Below are 21,829 nucleotides of genomic sequence, written 5' to 3' on the forward strand. Positions count from 1 at the left end.
TAGAATAAACTATGAAATGTGCTAAAAGTGTACATAAATACAGATAGTCTTAGAAAGCAGAAGATGACTAAAAAGCCTGAATGTATTAATTTTCCTCAAAATAACAAGATTTTAAAGCTAGTCCTCTGATTTTCGGTATGATGACTTTTTATCAGTGATTTGAAACAGTGTGTCATGGCCCAGGGTATGTCTCAAGCTGAGAACTGTCTTGGAGTCTTCATCTTGTCTTTAGAACTACTTTTCTTTACCAACTCTTCTATGAAGTCCTCTTATTTTTATGTAATTAATATCTTTTGCAATAGCTCTGCTATATGGTTACATGACACATAAACATAGTGTTGAAGAAACCTCTTTGTTGATGTATTTTTCATGAACTTAATTGAAAAGATTTTTAGAAAATCTAGGGGTGGAAGTTACATTGAGAATGTTTTATTAAATCGTAATCTCAAAATCAGCTTTGTACATCTGTCCTAAGTACACTGCTCATACTACTAATTACGGTAAATTTGCAACTGCTATTCTAATGTTACATTGACAAAATTGATGAACACAAATGACAGCATTAAAAAAATTGTTTCAGAATTGAGTTTATTTTTAATCTTCTGACTGCATTTGCAGTTTAGAAAATTATATACTATGGAAATATGAAATCTACAGTGCAATTATTTAAACTTTTCTTTTCATGTAAATCAGGTGAATTAGAACTTTCAGCAGTAATAGTTTTTCTAGCTCTGAATTTCATTTATCCACCCAGGCTAAGTATCAGAAGAAAGTCCAATAGAGCCAAACTATGGTTGTCTGTGGCAGTTTTAAAGACATGGAAAACTAATAATAGAAAAAGCTATTTCTGTTGAATGATGTGTAACATGTATATTATGCTTTTCCTTCTGTGGTTGAAATAGCTCTTTTTGGTTTGTGTGTTTTGAGGATAAAAACAAATAAGGCGTGCACTTTATTTTAAGGAAGAATGGTGTTGCGGTGTACCACTTTCTGTAAGGCTGTAGTAAAGCTTCTAGAAAGACATCAGAAAGTATTGTGTTGTAAAGAGCATTGCTGTTTGTAACCTGTGCAAATCTAATGAACAACCGAATTATCTTAAGAGTGATGAACTGTTGAAGAATTATGATACAAATCTTCCTGTAAAAAACAGTCCAAAAGTCAGTATTTGCTTTATAAATATTTTCCCACAGGATTCTCTAGCATTAATGTAATTGTCTGGACTTGCAAAATAACCACTTTGTAAGCATAGCCGTGCATGCAAAAGAATATCATGAAACTACAAGGTACTCACAGGTTTTTCATTTTTATTTTCCATCACTCAGAAACAGAATTGGAATTGTCAGATAGCTTGCGTTTTTTGATCCTTCTAAGGGAAGTGTGAGATTTCAGTTTGATTCAACAGTAGGTCAGTGTATAGTTCTAGGTGTTGGAACTAGGTTAACTTAATTTTTCAAAACAGGTTTTTTTTGGTCTGGTCTGTTAAATATAAGACATATATGATCAGGTGCGTAGATAAATCATGTTGCATAGCATGAAGAATAAAAAGTAAAAAAGTTCAAATTCTAACAAACCCTTTATCATTGAGGAAGGGGTATGAAGAGGACAGTCCTTATTTGAATAGCTTATTGTTGAAACCTACAGTAATAAAACCCAAGTGTCAAAAAGTATAATTTGGTTTAAAACAAGTGAAAATAAAACCTTCCTTTCAGTGATAACATAGTTGGAAATGTTCCCTAAAAATGAACTCTTAATAATTTGTAGTAGTTGGCTATGTTTCCTCTTAGTCAGGACAGAATCAGTTCTTAGGCTTATTTTGTTTTCTGACAACCTTTTCAAGCAGGTTAATTGGCAAATCCTGTAGTATTATATGTATGAAATCCATGTTCAGCTCTCTCAAAGTTACAAAGAGCTTTATGTCCAGTCATACCTATTTGTTGGTTTTGTCTAGCCTGAATTTTCTTATATTCATGTACTTTCTACATTTATATTACAGCCATCTTGGTAGGTTTTTCCTCAACTATTTGTTGTGATTATACTTTTGTTTCCTAAACTCTTTTTCATTAAGAAATAATCCTTCAAAAGCCTCAGCTATTTCTGTCAATATCTATCTCAAATATTACTCAGGTATGTTGGTAGCTTTCACGTAACTTTAGGTTTATGTGCTTATAGGTAAGTAGCTTGTGTTTCATACTGGATTTGAACAGTTTCCAGTCCCAAGAGTTTTCATGTCATTTATCATACAGAAAGAAAATACATGCTGTGGGTTATTCTTGATTAGTTAAATTCTTTAAAGTGTATCCGATGCTAGTATTCATATAGGTTTCCAATCCTGTTACAGGTGTATTTATATCTCAAGTGTTAATTTGATGCAGATAGTCCTTCTTTCTGGCACAGTGGACATTTCCAGTAACATACAGCTAGTAATAACAATAATCGCTTTAGTGGGTCATTTCAAATTATCAAACTGGTGAAAAGAGCAATGTTATCCCTGAATGTGTAAATATACCTTGACATGTAAGAAGTAGCTAATTTTGTTTTTGTATATACTACTGTTAATACCACTGTTAGAACAACTTTTAAAATTGTAATACACACACTTCAGAAAGTTTTAAAAGCCCTACAGCTCAGAGGAGCTATTTATTCATCATAATTTCTTAATCTGATTTAAAAGAAAACAAAGAAAAAATATTTTAGCATGAAAGAGATCTCTGATTGGACAGAGACACCCAACTTTGCTGACAAAGATGTAACAACATCCCCCAGATGGACACTGAGGTGATTTTTTTTATTTTTTTTAAGATTGGAGAGAAATTAACTAAGTGCTAAACACATTAGAAGAAAAATCAATTAAATACTGAGATGCAGTCTCTGCCTCTGAAGTTCCCTATGCTATGGAGCTGGGGGCTTCTATCAGGGAAGCTATCAGTCTGTGCTGTCCTGTTGTTGCTGCAGGAACTCACAAATTACTCCTGTGGAGGAAAAGGAGAAGAACAGAAGAACTGGATAGCCTGGTACAGGTGTTCTCAAATTATTTTGGAAACATCTGTTAATGTGAGATTGAATAGCTTTTAGGGAATACTTTTTTATCCTATGTAGCTTCTAGAATAAATCAGATTTTTAGGCTAGGGGTGGATGGGGAAGTATGATTCAATCATTGTAATGCTTTTCTAGCCTTCAAGCCTGTGAATTTATATGTCTTTCTCTTTTTTTTTTTTTTTTTTTTTTTTTTTTTTTTTTTAATAAGGGAATACACTTGCTTACATAGAACTCTGTGTGAACTTCATAGTTGCATAATTACATGCATTAGGCCCACAAGCTGACAGGAAGAGTCCTCTCTACCTTCCTTGCAATGTACAGCTGCATGGGAGAGAAATGTCTGTCTTTCAAAAAAAAATGTCTGTAGCTGCAAATCATTTATCTGACAAGATTGAGCAGTGCTTACAGTATTTACAGAGAACTCATTTTTCTCATATATTTGACCTAAGTGTCCTACTCAAATGATCAGGATCATACTACTCATCAGATTTGCAAAGGAAAGGGATTTTTCTGCAAGTCAGAGTTGTAGATAACTAAGACTTCTTCAGGAGATAGTTCATAGCTTACATTTACAATAGTAAGTTAAATAAAAAAGTCAGTGACTTTTTTTTCTTGCACTGAGAACCTATGGCACAGAACTTCTTGTGTCCAGACTGAAAACTGACTTGTCCAGAATAGAGTAGCTTTGTATGTTTTGCCTGTTCATAATTGTGTGTGGCCACCTTCTGACCTTTTCCTGCAAATTCTTCGAGATTAGTTGTTGTCATGGGCCAAATCTGTGCAAGGAACTTTTTTTTTTCCACAGTTTAATGGACTTTTAAAACAGTTTGATAATACAGACAATACAATCTCAGTGTCCAGGAGTGTGGTCCCTTTCACAGTCTGTCTGTGCAGTTTCCTTCTGGCTGATGTGTCAGCCAAAGTTGTCAGTGATAGCTGTACATCCATCATGCATTTCCCACCTGTTTGACACTGCTCTCCAGCAGCCCTGCAGGTGTGCGCAGTAGTCACAGTCCTCTTCCCCATCTGCCTTATCAAATGACTTCTGATCCATTTAGGGTGGGGATGGGCGTGGAAGCAACAATCTTGCCTCATACCTCTTTCCACATTCCGCTTCCCCAGCCTTGTGACATTTCAGTGACATATGTACCCACTTTATTAGGAGGTGTATGATCTTCTCTTCCAACTTGGGTAAAGGATTTCCTTGTCTCTCTCAAAATGATCGGGCTGCCATCTCATCATGAGGTTTTTCGCAACCTGCATATCTGTATTCTCACATTGAAATTTTCTCTGGTGACCCTCTTACACATTCTGTCACTGAATCAAAAAGAAAATACATTCACATCTTGCAGACTGCATTTTTGCATAACTCTCATGACTGTTATCATTTTTAATGGTTGGTTGAGATAATTTTTGGCTTGAGAATTTACCTTTTGGTTGTCTTTGATGGCTGAAGTATTTACTAAGGTCCTAGTGACAGCTATGACCCATTTTTACCTTTGTGGTGTTGGGGTTTTTTTGTGGGTTTTTTTGTTTGGTTGAATTGGAAGAATGCTCACTACCCAGCATACACAGAAGCTTACCATGGTCTTTGTTTTTCAAAACTATAACAGGAAGAAGGGATTTAATTTGTACCACCCTCTTCTATCACAGTTTGGTGTGAAACTGAACTGAAGGTGACTAGTAACTTCAGATTCATACCTGTATGAGAATAAGCAGATTTAAGCCATAAGGGCAAATTTGCAGCTCAAATAAAATCAGTGACGTTTTACTTGGGCTTAGTGGAACTGGCTTTCTTATTAAACATCCATTTTATCTAAGAGTGTTTGCCTTTAATTTTTCTCCTGTTAGCATGGGATATTAAAAAGTATTAGAAGACTAATACTTCCTGTGTGTTGCACAGACTTTTAGAATCATAGAATCATAAAATGGTTGGGGTTGGAAAGGACCTTAAAGATCACCAACTTCCAACCCCCCTACCATGGGCAGGGATACCCTCCACTAGACCAGGCTGCTCAAAGCCTCATCCAGCCTGGCCTTGAACACCTCCCTCCAGGGATGGGGCATCCACAACTTCCCTGTGCAACCTGTTCCAGTGTCTCACCACCCTCACAGTGAAAAATTTCTTCCTAATGTCTAGTCTAAATCTAGCGTCTTTCAGTTTAAAACCATTACTCCTCATCCTGTCGCTACACTCCCTGATAGAAAGTGTTTCCACATCCCTTCTGTAGCCCCCTTCAGGTACTGGTAGGCTGCTGTTTAGTCTCCCAGGAGCCTTCTCTTCTCCAGGCTGGACAACCCCAACTCTCTCAGCCTGTCCTCATAGGGGAGGTGCTCCAGCCCCCTGACCATCTTCGTGACCCTCCTCTGGACTCACTCCAGCAGGCCCGTATCCTTTTTATGTTGGGGGCCCCACGCAGTATTCCAGGTAAACAGGACTCCCTTGTGTTCAGTTCTAAACTACATTTTAAAGAATTTGAGCAAGTCTGGGTTTTCTCACTTAAATAAGCTTGCGCCGTCTGGTTTCTTTGAGGAATAATTTTGCATGAACTTCAATAGGACTGGGTTCAGGCTCTGTCCTCATTGCAGATATAAGTTTTCTTCCTTAAATATGTACAAGGAAATAGTCAGTAAAAATCTTTATTTCTTTCTGTATCTGTGTCATTTTAAAGCTTTGTGACATAAAAAACTGAATTATATTCCAACACGTGTTATATAAGAATGCTCATTTGATTACCTCCCCCTCTCCAAACAGCAAATGGGAAGTCAGAGCTTTATGTGTTTATAGGATGCCAGAGATTGAACCACCTTGATGAGATCAGTGCACATGAACATTTGAGTTCAAAATTAGGGCTTAATCCCTGAAACTGCTCCACACTCAGTACCTTTAAAAATCACAGGAACTCCATGTGGTCACAGTCGTCTACATGCATAGAGAGTTTACTGGAATTGTTCCAAATTTTAAGCTTTGTTATTTTGTCCATGGATTTGGCTTACAGACAGACCTTAACTCTTTTAGCACTTAAAGGTATATATCTTGTGATCAGACTCCTCCGTCCTGATGTTATTTTTAACAGAAATTTCTGGTGGCCTGAAATTGGTGACTATTTGTGTTAAAAATTAAAGTATAAACGTGGTATCTTTTCATCGTTGTTTTCACTCAACATTCGAAAGAAAAAAAATTATTCTGAAACATACTCCAAGGATATCAGTATAAATCCTTGATCAAAGGTATTGTAGGAGTGTTCTCCTATCACTAGTTGTACGATAGGATTGTGTATTCATAATAAGAATGTGTAATTAATTAACTGTCAGCTGCATGAAAACTGCTGTTATTAGTGATGTCACAGAGAACATTGTAATTATATTTTCAGCTCGGGATACTTACATGTTAACTACACAAAAGTTCATTGAGCTTCTGTATTTGAAGGATTATATCTAAAATGATGAAAATTTTCCTTTAAAGACATTTATCTAGCTTTCTGCAGAAATATTTTTCATTTGCATTTGTGATAGTATACTCCTAAGATCAGTTTAATCATGGGAAGATGATGAGAAGGGAACTGTAATAGCAGTTCATAAGATTTTTTTTTTTTTTAATATATAGTTGTTGGTGTCATAATTGATAGTTACAGTTTTTAATTAGAATCAAAGTTTAAATAGTAGAAGTTAGGATGAGTATTGTTTAGTTGATAAGTGTGAAACTCTAAGAGGATTCCAGTTATGTTCAAAACTACAAGTTAAGTGTTTTGAATCAGTAGTGTCTAGAGACATGCTTCTGTAACTTCGTAACAGCATGGTAGACTGCTTTATGGCCAGTGATTACAAAGATACACTTTAACCATTTTTTTCTTACTGGCAGGTGTCCCGCTGGCCTGAGGCCAGCGGCTGTGAGTGTACTGCAGCTTGCGGTTTACACCAGAGTGTAGAAAATGCCGATACCAGCTGGCTGCACATAATTAAGCTGATTGTGGTCTGACAACTTGAGCTATGATACAGATATGTGCTAAATATACAAAATATCTTTACAAATCTGATTCTCTGACATTTTATCTACTTCTTTTGTCCTTAACAGATATGATATCTGCACTTATAAAAACAAGCCTTGTGGAACACTGGGTAAGATTATAAAGAGAAACTGTATTTGCTGTTTCCTTGCTTTATACTCAGCTATTAATTTATTGACTGATTAGATCTTTTTAAGTTTATGCTTTCGACATTTTGCAGTTTTATAAACATTAGCAATAAAAGGTAACCTAGGTAGGTTTCGGCTTTGGTACATTGCTGGAAGTTGAAATTAAGTGAGCTGCCACAGTGTATTTCTGGCGGCTGTAATTCTGATAAAACCTATCAGAAACTCAAACTTACTTCTTACAGAGGAGAACTTGCTGTTTATTTCCATTTAACCTTTTTCCATTATCTAGTTAAAAAATGCAAGTAAAAGACATCAGGGAAGTTAAAAACCAAACCAAACAACAAAAAAAACTTAAAAAAGAAACAGGCTTTGAGGCTTTTCACTGTTGCTCTGTTGTACACAAGGAGTACAGCTGAAGAGACATATTGATGTCATAGGATTGTCTTTGCAAGTGTTAAAAGAAGAAAGTTTGAAAGTGCATACATTCTTGCGTGAACTATTTGATATTTTTACGTGATATTTTTGACACAGACCATTAGTGTACTAGTTCTTACTGTATCAGACTTTGGCATAAAGGCAAATTCTGCTTCATTTGAATCCAGCATAACAGAGGATAGACTTTGGCAAATATTTTATGAAACAAAAGGCTTGAATTTTTTAAACGTAAATAATAACATATGTTATCAGTGCTAACTCAGTGTTATAGGACCCTTTGCAACACAACCATGCCCATTTATTTGCCTTGTGGGCATTGAACTGGAGAAGAAACAAGACCCTGTGGCCCTCTTTTGCAATGCATTTAATATGCTTAAGTCCCACTGACCTCCAGTAACTAAAGTTAAGCATATATTTAAGGAGTCGGTGAACAAAAGTCTCGGAGAGGTCTCAAAAGGTCAAAAGAAACCTGAGTCATTGGTATTCTAGGAAGAAACAGAAGTAAAGGATTTTGTGTGGCATAAACATCCCTCTCCTGTTTCCCAAAACAGGGAATCTTTCATGGAACTTTTTAGAAAAAATAGACCTCAGATGTCTTTGCAGCATGTCTGTGACTCTAGTGAAGAACAACTCCTTTCTAAAATCTGAGTCATCAACTGAGTTCTTGACTTATCTCTGTCATTTTCTGCAAGTTATTAGATCTGAAGATAGAGATTACTGCTCAAATGTTGTGGACTTTGCAGAGGAGCATGACAGTTGATATACAAATATTGCCATGTTGATTTCAGAATGTCCTAATCAATTAGAATAGCATAGATGAACTGTTACTGCTGTATTTTCTGCAGGTTGCACACTGCAAAAAAAAAAAAAAATTACAGATTTTTCTCCATGGATGGTCTTTTTTCTTCTGATGTTTTATCCTGTCCTCAGTGGGTGTGTCTACACCTGTGACTTGTTTTTAGCAGTAGTACTGTTTTGATGCAAATGCTATGGATACACATTGTCACCTTTTTACCATGTCAGTTTGGTTATCATAGTAGTTTTGGAGTGTGGAAACTAGATTTGTTTCGGAGAAAGCTAAGTCAGAACACATACTTCCCAAATGTTCCGTATGTGCCTATGGGAGATGTTATCGTCTAAATCACTACATGAGCTGTATTCTTATGATATTCTGTAATATTTTTTCCCTTTAAAAAGCTTTGAACCATATGTGTAGTGAGTGTGTTCAGCCTACAGGATTAAACTAGTTTGAAGTAGAGTGTCCTACCCCCATACAAAAATATGTGAGGAGCCTCAATATCAGTGTTTCACTCTGCTGACCCACTCCTAGAGCTCCAAATTGCTTGCTAATGTGGACATAGCCAGGAAGCACTTGCCATCTTACTGCGTGCTTGTCCAGACAGAATAATTTGAAGTGCCTGCTCATATAAAGAGTATGATTTCTCTCTTCCCCTCTCCCTGTCCCATTCCTCCCATCTGCCAACCACTTTTTCCAGTTATTTTTTTTGTTATACTGTAGTTAACTGAGCAAGTAATTTCCTCAAAGAAAGGATTACTGCTTCTTTCAGATAAGAAGCTCTAGGGAGGAATAAATTAAATAAATCTGATGTTTAGAGCTTTCTCTAGTGGTACTAAATTATGACTGCAGTACGTTGTGTGATAGTCTGTTGCTGAAGAATGCATAAGATACTGAAGAGCCATATTCTGTAAATGCCAGTGGCTTTCTCGCTGCAAAGAAAGATTTTTAAAAGTGCTTGTAATACAATAAGGTTTTAATTCCATAAGATGATGGGTGATAAATGGAAAAGACTTCCATGGTTAAATGAATGCTTGTTATTAACATGTCTCCTCTCTCTTCATTGATGCATTGAGTTTTGGTTTTTTAAATTTTTTTAACATACCATGTGGGGCTTTTCATAGCTAAAAAAGTTGCTTGTATGTTTGTATGAACCCACTAAACTTAAACAGATTTCTTTAGAAAAATAATGTGGATACATTTTGCTTTCTTCAGTCTCAAGAATGTTAAAATAGAAATGCTTTCTTGAATTCCCTCTCCTGGCTCAAGTTACTAGGTGGTCCCAAGTTACCAGAAGTAAAATTTATAAATCTAACCCCTAGTCTAGACATTTTCCAGCACTGACTGCAGTTCAAAAAATATTAATGTCTAGCCGGCAAAGTGAAATTCCCCCCAGTGATTTTGCAAATGACTAGAAAGTTAACCTTTTGCCAACTGCTCCTTCTGTGCATAGAGGTTATTAAAAAGAATCCAGGCATTTATAACTAGGGCTTTTAAGACTGAAACACCTTGGCATGACCCTTTGTGTCTCCTTCTGTTTATTCAGGCTTGGCCTCTGTGGCTGGAATGTGTGAGCCTGAAAGGAGCTGCAGCATTAATGAAGACATTGGCCTAGGTTCAGCTTTTACCATTGCACATGAGATTGGTCACAAGTGAGTGAGTTTAAAAAATATAATACTTTTTAATGTATCACCTTTTTAATATTGGTTTATAATTTTTTTTTTTTCCTGGCATGGCTGTACCATCTCTATTCTGGCGCTCCGTGTTTCTGTATATAGTATTAATGAGTGTCAGTACATTTTATTTAGTATATATTACCAAGGGCTTTAAATTTAGAACTGAAGACTCATTGTTTACCCTTTTATTTCAGATTCCCTTTAAATCTGTGCTTTTGAGATTTGGCTCACAGCCTTTCTACTCTGTTTCATATTTTTAAGTGTTTGGCTTTGAAAATTGTCTTTTTTCCCCCCCTCTTATTTTGTCTGCTTTTGTTTATGAAACAAGACTGGTTTAAAGGTAATTTTTTTAATTTTAGTATTTTGTCTTAAATGTAATTCAGACTATTTTCATTAAAACATTGATTCTCTTGTCAATTTTAATACACTTCTAATCGTCTTTCACTCAAGCATGAAGTATATAAAACAGTCATAGAGCAGTCATAGCATCACTTGTTACATTTTAAGCATCAGCATATAATTTTAAAGAGCGTGATGTTATGAGACTGATAAAATCTGGGTAGAATTTGGTCTGGAAATATTTCAGGTCTTCCTTCTAATGACAGCATTGTCAGTCCATTGTAAGGACTTTAAAAAGACTAGGAACCTTCTATTATCAAGAGGTTTCCTTCTGTGTTTACATGACCAACACTGAGTTATGGATGACCTGTTTTTCCAATCATTGGCTGGTGCAACTGCTAAAAGTTCCAATGCAGACTGAAATGGAAGCTATCAGTCTGCTGATCAAAAAAAGGAGTTGGAAGTAAACAGTTATTTCCAGCCCACCTATCATGCGATCATTGCTATCACTGGGCGAGTATGATCTCATTTATATTATGTATGAAAAAAACACTGTAGTTGCACTGAAATAGATGAATTTTAGAATCCAAAGATAATCCATAAGACCTGAACAAAAAAAAAAAAATTAAAACACATGTAGTTCTCTTCAACTTCATTTCCTTCCTTTTTCTTTGTTCGCATGAATTAAAAGATAGGGTATAGGAAAATATATTTCCACTGTTGAGGAAAGAGCTCCTCCAAATCACTCATAGTTCTGAAATTCTTGTTAAAAACATCTCATAGTAATGGGGCACCTTTCTGTGAGTTTTTCACATACATAACAAGAAAAACAATTACTACTGTATGTCGTGCAACTACATATTTTATGCAGGTTATTCTGCGGATACATGAAAACAATTTAAATATATGCAGCTATTTTATCATGCAAGCGTGACATGATGAAAAGAATTGATTTGAAGAGCTTAGACTTAGGTTAGAATCCAAGAAAAACATTATAGCAATCACATAGATTGTGATCACAAGAATTTTTTTTAACCATTTGTGTTTTCTACTTTCCATATCTTTTGTCTTCTTATATGTAAGGTCTTTTAAAATTCTGAAGTCACATCTCTTTGAAGCTTTCGTGTCATCCTGTAGCTGGCATGACATGTCAAACGCTGGTTTGAAAAGGAAGTAGAAATCATATTCCTTTAGCTTTTATCCAATGCACAGTGATTAAAGAAAGTTGCACTGCCAGCTTGATATTAAAAATGAACCTTCAGTGAAAGCTGGGAATAATATGTGGGCAAAAAATCTTCAAGTTTTAGAATGTTTTGTGCTGTCGACACATTACCTCCTATTCACCCACAGTGTGACTGAATGCCTCTACAACTAGATCAAGGAGGGTGTTATTTCCTCCCAGCTTCCTGCTTCCTTGTACCTACTAGAAGGTACCTGCATATTTGACTAAAATTGTTTTGACGAGCCTTGTAAATTTTTTTTTTAATTTGGCTGTACCATGATGGTTGCTTTTCTCTTCAGGCATACGTGGGAAATAGGAAATTGACTTCATTGTCAAATGAAAAATAAAAGCATTTAAGGGACATATCTACACTGAGTATATAACATACAACAAAAAAGCACAGGGAGGACTGTACTTTGAAAGGTCGTGTTTTTATTAATTATATAGTTGCCATGGAATACTGATTTTTATTTTTTTTTTTTAAAAGGTTGAACTGAAGAATAAAACTGTCTTGTGATTAAAAGAGAGTAGTAAATACGTATATTTTGGCAGATAATTCACAGTTTCTCCAAAACTGGGTTTGTAAGATACCCTGATGGAAGTACGACTCAACTTGTTAGTTTCTAGTAGTTTATTACATTATAATAAAGTGATGAGAAGTCATAGATCATTCAGTCTGACTTTCTGTATATCATAGTGTATTGAATTTAACTAATCTAACCTTGTGTTGATCCAAGTAACTTCCATTTGGTTGACGGATATTATCCAGAAGAGCACTTAGTCTTGAAGACTGAAAGACTGAGAGTGTGAGTGTGATTATTATTGTCAGTCATACTTTCTGTGAAATGTAAGAATTTTTAAAAATATTTTTTGGTTTCTGTTCCATACCGCTTGGAGGTTTTGTATGTGTATAACCCAATGTTGGTGCAGATAGGCGATGTGCTATTGAGACTCATAACCATCTGTTTTTATTGAAGACAGCTGTACACTGTGATTACCTCTGTGTTTATTTCTTGCGGGCCTAAAGAATGATGTTAGACTAACAGTTTTATGGTTGTTTCTCCCTGTGCATGGCTCTGAGAACAGCCATGTATTACTCTTAATATTTTTCTGAATCGGTAAAATTCAGAGTGGGCCTTCAGAATAGTGTCTCTAGAAATTTGATTTATGATGCTTGACTTCTGGGATGCTTACTTTTCTGTTTATATATTTAACTCCAAAGAAGTACTTAGGATTTCTGGTAAGCAAAAATCAGGAGTGATTTTATCATGGCAGGAGTAAAAATTGAATGTGTACCCCCTGCATTGTCAAGTGAAGTTTCACTTTTTCTTCTTAATGAAGAAAGGAACTATTTGCAGGCTTCACTATGCTTGTACGCTCAGACAAGTTGTAGGATTTAAGATCTAGTCCTGTTTTCTGTTTCCATACCAGCTGGGTTAGGTAGCTTTCTGCTCTATGCTTTTTGATTTGGATACTTTCTAAAATGCCTAGCTTGCCCCATGCATGCTGTACAGGATGCTTATTTGAACTAATAAGGAATTCCAGGTTACATTTAAAGGGGTGTATCCCTAAAACAAAGGCATTGTGCCATTATTGTTGCAGTCCTATGGAGTTAGCTGAGATCTGGAACTAAATAACAAAGTGAAAAAGAACAAACAAAAGGGTGAAAAAAAAATATGTCAAGACATGAGGATAGTGGACTAGGCTTAGAACAGAGAGCTGCCCATAAAACTTCAAGTAAGAAAATAATTTACTAATGACAGACAGCTATTGAAGGCTGTACAGAAGGAGCAGGAAGAAAAACCTGGTGCCTAAAGTAATTTCTGAAAAGTCGAAATTGTCTTTACTTATAGAAGACGGAATGAACTGAAATTCAGGGGAGTTTGGCAGTCATATCTTGGTGGAAAAAGAGGTGTAAGAAATGATAAGATACAGTCTAACAGAGTAAATTGGCTTCAAGATGAAGAAGAAAAACAATGCTTTCAAACATGTATTTAGTTCCGAATTAGTTGTTACAGCTAAAATGTGCCTGCAATTCTAGCACTTTTAAAAAAAGTCTTATTTTAGTCTGTATGTGAAGTAGAAAAATTGCATAAATACCCCTCCTCCCACATCAGAAAGTTGTTATTACTGCTGGAGTAGAAATCTCTAATCTTCAACCATCATTGAGCATCACGTTTGATCAGTCAAACCTCAGCTGCATTGTAGGACCTGAGCTTGGGTGAGATGTTTTCTAGAAGAAATGTGTGTTAAAGAATGTGTGTCTTGTGCAACTAAAAGGAAAATACTCCGGTCTGAAGTAATAGAGACACATACACCAAACTTCAAAATGGCTTTCAAAAGAAGGTGAAACCAGCTAGGAAGAATTGTACACCACTTCCTGTTGGCTCTCGCAGGAACAGCTCTCCAGTTGGTGCTGTCTGTCATTGTTTTAGCTATGATGATGATGTCTTCCATCTTCAACTATAGCAGAGCTGACAGACCATCTCAAATCTACCATGTCTGAACACATCAACACCAGTCAGAACAAGTTAAAATTTGTCCATGCTAGATGCCTAGGATTGACTGAATGTGATGCCTTAAATTTTTAGGGACAGTTGAAGTAACTTTTTTAGTTAAAAAAACAAACAAAAAAAATGTGTCCAGTTTTTGCCTGGACAAGCTACATAAAGACCATACATAATCATATTCTTGCTCTTTTGCTCCACTCCACCCTGCCCCCTGCTCCTGGTCTTTTTTGTTCAAGGAACGTGTTTTATGTCTGCCTTTGTAATACTGCAGGTATAAAAGCACGCAACTTCTATTAAAAAGTCTTCATTGGGACGTCAATTTTAATATTTTGTGCATATAAAATGAAATGTCATAAACGTAAGTCTAGAAAAACAGTTCTGGTTTCTGTGACGTTTGTATTTACAATATGAAAAAGGCTTGTGTCTAAATAACTGTGAAATATTAAGTTTAGAATTGAAAATACTAAAATAATTTGAATGTAGTAACACTTCACAGGTCTTAACAAAAGTGTAAGCAGAATAAATCCAGGTGAAGAGGAAGGTTGTCATAACCTTCAGGGCATCATGAATTTCCGAAGGAAATCTGAGCTCAGGTGTTCCCTTCCTGAATTGAGCCAATACTTTCCACTTTGACCTATCCTGTCGTATTTAGAGAAAGGAACCATTAGCGTTCTCTGCAGTTCTGAATGCTCCCAACCCTAAGTAAGATAGGAAATGATTTGATATGCAGATCATTAGCACTACATTTAGAAAGAAGAGGTAATTGATTGTTAATGAGAAAAAGCAGTTCACTTGAGTAGCACGTTTCAGATAAGTTCGCACTACTGAGGAGCATTCAGATTGGTTTGGATCTGTCTTCTTTGGATCTTAAGTATTTGGATAATAAATCAGGACAGAAGCATCCTGGCTGTCTCACAAAAATAACTGCTGTCATTTCAGATACATCAGTGTTTTGGAACTGTAACTGTCACGATTTAGAAGGTCTCAACAAATTAGTAACCTCATCTGAAATACAAATGAAACTGCAGGGACCTGCAGTGTTGTTCCTTCTCAAGATAAACAAAGGGTAGACAAGAAGTTTATGTTCCCATCCTTTTCTCTGCTTATGCTCCAGGGTCTCTGATTATCTATTTCTGTTTTATTCAGTGCAGCTGAGACTAGTTACCTCCCCTGTGATTTTTGAGGTCAGATCTTAAGTTGGATGTGTATTACAAATAATTTCCTCAGATAATTTTTTCAGATACAAGGAAAAATAGATTGCCAACGAAAAAAGAATCTGTTCCATTACAGATGTTAGTAAATGAAAGGCAAGAGCACTAGTCAAATGTGCTGCCTTGTTAGTATTTTTTAAAGAATTTTACAAACTATAGAGAAATTGCAAAAGGGTTTCAGTTATGATTTTAAAGTTCATACTGTTGCTGCTTTGCACAGTTCTTAAATGTGGTGTAGGTGCTCTTTTGCACCATAATTAAGCAGAGCCATAATGCTTGGAAAAAAAAAAAAAGGTTGCTGGGTTAAACATCTTTCCTTGAGATGGTAGATGAAAGGTAACTTAATATAAAAACTTATGTGTCACCTGAGAAGACTTTTCACACTCTCCTCACTCACCTGGCTGTTCTTTTAAAGACAGAATTATACTGGTAGGTTTAGACAGAGTCTTTAAGCCACTGAAAGAAATAGCAGTCTGCATCTGCTTAGTGAGCTTGAAAAAGGTAAGTAAATTATAACAGTGGTTCCATGAAGAGTATTTTATGTTCCTTCCTTTCTTCACTGCCTTCCCACCCCAATCTAATTACAAACATGCTTTTGTAAAAGACATAGTTCAATGTAATGATGGCCTAATATAACCAACATGTTCTGATGGAAATAAAACTGGTACTTTGGACAGAAATGTGTTTTCATCTGCAGTCCGGGCCATAGGAGTGCAAATTACTGGGCTGTAATGGCATGCTGCCACTACCATCTTTGGAAATAGCTGACAGTAATTGCAAAACCCCTTTCCAAGCATCAGAAAAAATTACCTGCACCTAATGATTAGTTTCCTCCTAAATTTAGAAGTAGGGGCAGTAGAAGTGCATGTAGAAGAGCCTTCTTGGAAGGGAGTAGATGATTTATCTGAATGAATATCTATAAAAAATAAGAATACCATCAACTCATGAAAAGGCATTCCATTCCTGTTTGCATCAGGAATTGCACTGTCCGTACACAGACATGCTTTTTTATCAGGCATACCACTGCCACCATCAGCAACATCATCTTATTCACAAGGAGAGCTCGTAGAAGAAAGCAAGCTATTAAACTGTGAAGTTTGTTATTTTTTTATAGGCCCAAAAGATACAAATTTCATTTCCCACATACTTAAGTCTGTAATTTCTTTGACAAAACATATACACTAACTGTGGATAAGCTGGATATCAGATATAGTTATCATGATCCAATTAATCTCTTTCCCACATAACCAGATGCCCATTTCTATAAAGGGCATCCAGAGTTTTCTGTTTTAAGAAATTGTACAGAGGCAATTCAAAAGGAAATGTTTCCATTTGAAGTACCCCTAATTCTAAGAAATTAGGGCAGTTGTGAACTAGGTTAATAAAGTACGTTTTTCATTGTAAAATTCTGGTTCAGTTTGTTGCATTGGACATCTAAGTTCTTCCCTCCCAAAATATACCAAAATTGAAGATTGATTGTAATAATTAGCGCTGGTCTGAAACTTTCATTCTAATACATACATTGCACAGAGGAGGTGTTCTTAAAGCTGCGTTTCTTATGTGGGAGGGGTATTCTTCTTTTGATGTTATAATAATCTGAGGTGTAAATTGGACCTTTCCCATGAATAGTGTAGCATATGGCTTTCTGCATTTATGAGCTGTGATACACAGAACTACATGCATGCAGGCATTGCTACAGACTAGACACTGTAAAGAGACATCGCCTAGGCAAGGAAGTGATGCTTTTTTTGATTATAAAGTCCTTCCCCAGGCTGTAGGAAACATCCATCATTCCCTGATGTTCCTTGTCTTGTAACCATGCAATTAATGGGGTGTGGGAGGAATGGTTCGCTATACCTTTGTTTGTAGGTTGTTACGATCAGCTGAAGAGGTGAAACAGTACCCAGTGTATTGAAACTTAGACTAACATGAAGGTCTTCGATTTTTCATGAAGGTCTTCGATTTTTATACCACATTCTGGAGCAATATGTTCAAGTTAACGTTAACACTGCTATCACTGTTTTTAGTGAAGAAGGTGGTATGAAGTGGTATTGTCAGTAGATAAATGGCCAGCCTTTAATCTACCACCATTTGTATCTTCTGGCAGCCAGTCCTAGAAGTTTCTAGAAAATTAAAATGGAGTGCCTCAACAGAGCCGTTTTCCTGAATGATGAGTAAGGAATCAGAGTCAGGCTTTTTAGCATTTGTAATACAGAAGGCTCCAAAGACTGACCTCTTTGTATGATACTACAAGAAGTGACAGTTTTGCTGCTCCACGTTGTGCAGAAGTTCACTTTTGGCACTCCCTTTAACTACTCTGTCTCATGGTCAGGGAGGCTCCTGCATGTCCCACTATCTGTCCTTCTGATTTCATGAGCTTTGTGCCAGATTTGGGAAGAAGGAACAAATTTGACGAAAGATTAATATTTGAAGAAATAATTTTCTCCCAAGTGATTGAATGGAAATTAATCAAAGGCAAACTAAGAAAAGGGCATTTTTAAGAAGTGTATACTATTAAGAAATATTGTGTTCAGGTGCTTCATTTATGTCAGGAGAGTCAGGTAAACGTTGTTGATTGTTTAGGAGTAACAGTAATAATTACCTAAAGATAGTCTGTAATGAAAGTCTTTTCAAATGGATACTCTGTGAATTGACTTCTAGTTTTAATTTGATGGTTATGTTGATGATCTATAGCTCCAGTGATGTACTTCAGTGGCGCAGTATTTCTAAGACGTGAGGATTCTTTTGCCGTGTTTCTTTTTGCAGAGTCATATCAGCTTTGTTAGAAGTTAATTAATTTGCTGCCTGGACACATCTGTTGGCCAAGTGCCACACAGTTGTTTTTTGTGGTATTTTCTGATGATTTTTAGTCATCTTAATTTTGATGTTCTATGACAAAGCAGAACTCTAACAGAAGGTCTCCAAGTCACTCTGTGAGTGATACAGAGAGGGAGTGTGCATACAGCATGGCCCTGGGAATTGCAAAACCCTCTTTCTGCTTTAATTATCACTGGCTGCTGTGTGCTTATACTGTACTGTTACAGCAACATCACCTATTCTCTGTTTGTCCTTGTTTACTAAGCCAAGTGTTATTGCCACAATGCATATTCCTTACCCAGGTACAATACCAAATAAGGACCCAGTGCTCTGTATTTGTATTGCAAAAATATTGTTAAAGTTTCTTTAAAAGCTTTAGAAAATAAGTAAAATGCCTTCAACAGTCTCTGGGAGAAAAGAAAGTTACATAATTGTGCAGTATTCTGAGATCTGAATAAAATAAGCAGAATTTAACTGATCCTGATTCTCCACTTAAGAATTCTACTGTACTGTGTTCTTTTAGGTCCAGCTTTATTTCTGTAAAGGTGACATGAAGTTTTTAGAGATGTCTGATGCTGTAGAAAAGTAATGGTCTGTTTCTCTCCTCTTTCGGGCAGTTTTGGTATGAATCATGATGGAATTGGAAATTCCTGTGGGACCAAAGGTCACGAAGCAGCAAAGTTGATGGCAGCTCATATTACAGCAAACACCAACCCTTTCTCTTGGTCAACCTGCAGTCGGGATTACATCACCAGCTTTTTAGAGTAAGTAATCTCTCAAAAAAAATAATGAGTTTTCAAAAAATTGACACCTTTCAGGATAAATAGTAGAGATACAGTGACCTTTTCTCATCGTTTACATTTTTACAATGGACAAATATAGCAAGTCACTTAAGATTTTTACTTTGTAGAGCACTTTTTCTATGTAATGACAAAAGCTTCTTCTGTTCCTTTCCTGACCTTACAGTTCTGATTTTTAAGCTATTCAAAGCGTTTTGAAGTGATGATCATATCTCATTACTTCATTAATCTGAGGGTGAGAAATAGAGAAGGGTGGAATTTGTCTATGAATTGTGGGAAGTATTTTTTTTTTAAATACATGCATAATGTGAGGGAATCGTAATTAAGGGAACAAGGTTGTAGCCCTGTTCCTTATCCATTTAATTCTCCAGCTTTTTCATGCAGTCTTGTGGGTTTTTATCTGTCAGTGTTCTTTGGTACCACTGGAGAGAAGATGGCATAGATCATCTATACTTTGTCGTGACTTTTGTCCAGAAGTAGGTTGATACCTGAAATTTTCCTGCTCAAAAATGTGCTTATATCATTGTAGTCGTTGGTACATATGATGTATAATGAAGCCTTTGTAGGTGTTTTAAATTGTGGAAGACAAACACAGAACTGTGAATTCACTGAGAGCAGATTAATAACAAGATTTTTTTTTAAATAACGTTAAGACAGGCTTTGTGGGAGCAAATGGTAGTTGGTTGGTAGGTTCGATGTCATCTATTTAATAGAAACAAAGGTTGTTCAATAATTCGAACACTCACTATATTTTGGGAGATGGACTTAAACCAGTCAAGTGGTCTAACCATGAGACTCCTGAGAACAGAATGAGCTTCTCCTCCTCTTTCAGGGATCTAACCTCAGAATAAGGTGTTCTATTCTGAATCTGACCTGAAGAACACCCATCCAGACTGATAAATTTTCTTTAGCTTGGTTGAAATGTAGCTTCCCACACAATGCAGAGGATCACTAAATTAGTCAGAAGAGGTGTTGAAGCTCCTTGTAGAGTCAGGGGGCAGAGACAGATGTTTAATGTTCGTGCTGTTCAGATGGAAGAAAAACGTAATCTTCAGTTACTGTAGCAGGTTAAGGCACCTGGACTTGTGCAAAGTATTTGACACTGTCCAACACGACATCCTTGTCTCTAAATTGGACAGGCATGGATTTGGCGGATGGACCACTTGACAGATAAGGAATTGGCTGGACAATCACACTCAAAGAGTTGCAGTCAGCAGCTCAGTTTCCAAGTGAAGACAGGTGACGAGTAGCATTCCACAAAGTTCAGCATTGGGACCAGTGTTTAACATTTTTGTTGGCACCATGGACAGTGGGATTGAGTGCACCCTCAGCAAGTTTGCGGATGACACCAAGCTGTGTGGTGTGGTGGACACACTGGAGGGAAGGGATGCCATCTAGAGGGACCTTGACAGGCTTGAGAGGTGGGCCCATGCCAACCTCATTAAATTCAACAAGGCCAAGTACAAGGTCCTGCATGTGGGTCGAGGCAATCCCAAACACAGATACAGGCTGGGTGGAGAATGGATAGAGAGCAGCTCTGAGGAGAAGGGCTTGGGAGTGTTGGTTGATGAGAAGCTGAACATGAGCCGGCAGTGTGCACTTGCAGCCCAGAAAGCCAACTGTATCTTGGGCTGCATCAAAAGAAGCATTAGCAGCAGGTCGAAGGAGGAGATTCTTCCCCTCTGCTCTGGTGAGACCCCACCTGGAGTACAGTGTTCAGCTCTGGGGCCCCCAACATAAAAAGACCTGGACCTGTTGGAGAGAGTCCAGAGGAGGGCCGTGAAGATGGTCAGAGGGCTGGAGCAGCTCCTGTATTATGACAGGCTGAGAGAGTTGAGCCTGGAGAAGAGAAGGCTCCAGGGGGACCTTAATGCAGCCTTCTAGTACCTGAAGGGGGCCTACAGGACAGGTGGGGAGGCACTCTTTATCAGGGAGTGTAGTGATAGGATGAGGGGTAACATTTTTAAGCTCAAAGAGGATAGATTTAGATTAGATATTGGGAAGACGTGTTTTTTTTCTGTCAGGGTGGTGAGGCAGTGGCACAGGTTTCCCGGGGAAGCTGTGGATGCCCCCTCCCTAGAGGTGTTCAAGGCCAGGCTGGATGGGGCTTTGAGCAACCTGGTCTAGTGGAAGTTGTCCCTGCCCATGCATTGGGGTTGGAACTCGATGATCTTTAAGGTCCTTTCCAACCCAAACCATTCTATGGTTCTGTGATTTTCTGTAATCCCACTGATCTGTGCACACACCCCATTTTTTTTGTACTGGAGTGTTTAAGGTGAGTGTCTGAGCTAAAGCGCATTGAATTAATCATCCTTACATACATGTCTAATACAAGTTTCTCACAATATAAATTGATTTTCTCAGGAGATATATATATGTATTAATCCTACTGTTACAAAAAAATACACAGGGTAGTTTTGTTTTATCATTGCCAATAATTTCTGGTAATTCAACACTGTTCCCATTAGTAGTCTTTCTAGTATGTCATGCAGCCTAGTTTTAACTATGAGAAGGAATACATCTTTTGTATCTATTCTGAGATATTATTTCACAGATTAGTAGTTCCGATTGTAAGCTTACAGTTCAGATATTTTCTTGTAGCACTTGAGGGTTTGTTTCCTACTGTTACAGTTCTTCTGTTCTCTCTCTCTCATTTACTTCTATTTGTTGCTCTCCTCTGAACTCCATTTTGATCCTATAATTGTCCTGACAATGTCATCTACTGCTGAAGACATAATTCAACAGAGAGTTAAGAAGTCATTTCTTATTTATAGGTTTAGAGAAAGAAAAGTGGTAAAATTCAGTGGCTTTTGTTATACTGTAAATGTAATGAACAAATGTTCAGCTCTGTA

General features: G+C 36.8%; 1 protein-coding gene across 1 annotated transcript in view; it reads left to right on the forward strand.

Moving 5' to 3' along the window:
* Positions 1 to 369: 369 nt before the first annotated feature.
* The window catches only part of ADAMTS6 (ADAM metallopeptidase with thrombospondin type 1 motif, 6), a gene marked incomplete at its 3' end in the record, with an annotated part of 68,376 nt that continues 46,916 nt past the window's right edge, over positions 370 to 21,829 (forward strand). The window contains exons 1-5 of the mRNA XM_010075329.1: positions 370 to 459; positions 6,899 to 7,009; positions 7,098 to 7,155; positions 9,949 to 10,054; positions 18,795 to 18,941. Of these exons, the coding sequence (XP_010073631.1) occupies positions 370 to 459; positions 6,899 to 7,009; positions 7,098 to 7,155; positions 9,949 to 10,054; positions 18,795 to 18,941 (512 nt within the window). The remainder of the gene's footprint in view (positions 460 to 6,898; positions 7,010 to 7,097; positions 7,156 to 9,948; positions 10,055 to 18,794; positions 18,942 to 21,829) is intronic.

The sequence above is a fragment of the Pterocles gutturalis genome, unplaced genomic scaffold (assembly GCF_000699245.1).
Source record: "Pterocles gutturalis isolate BGI_N339 unplaced genomic scaffold, ASM69924v1 scaffold15972, whole genome shotgun sequence".
Lineage (NCBI taxonomy): Eukaryota > Metazoa > Chordata > Aves > Pterocliformes > Pteroclidae > Pterocles > Pterocles gutturalis.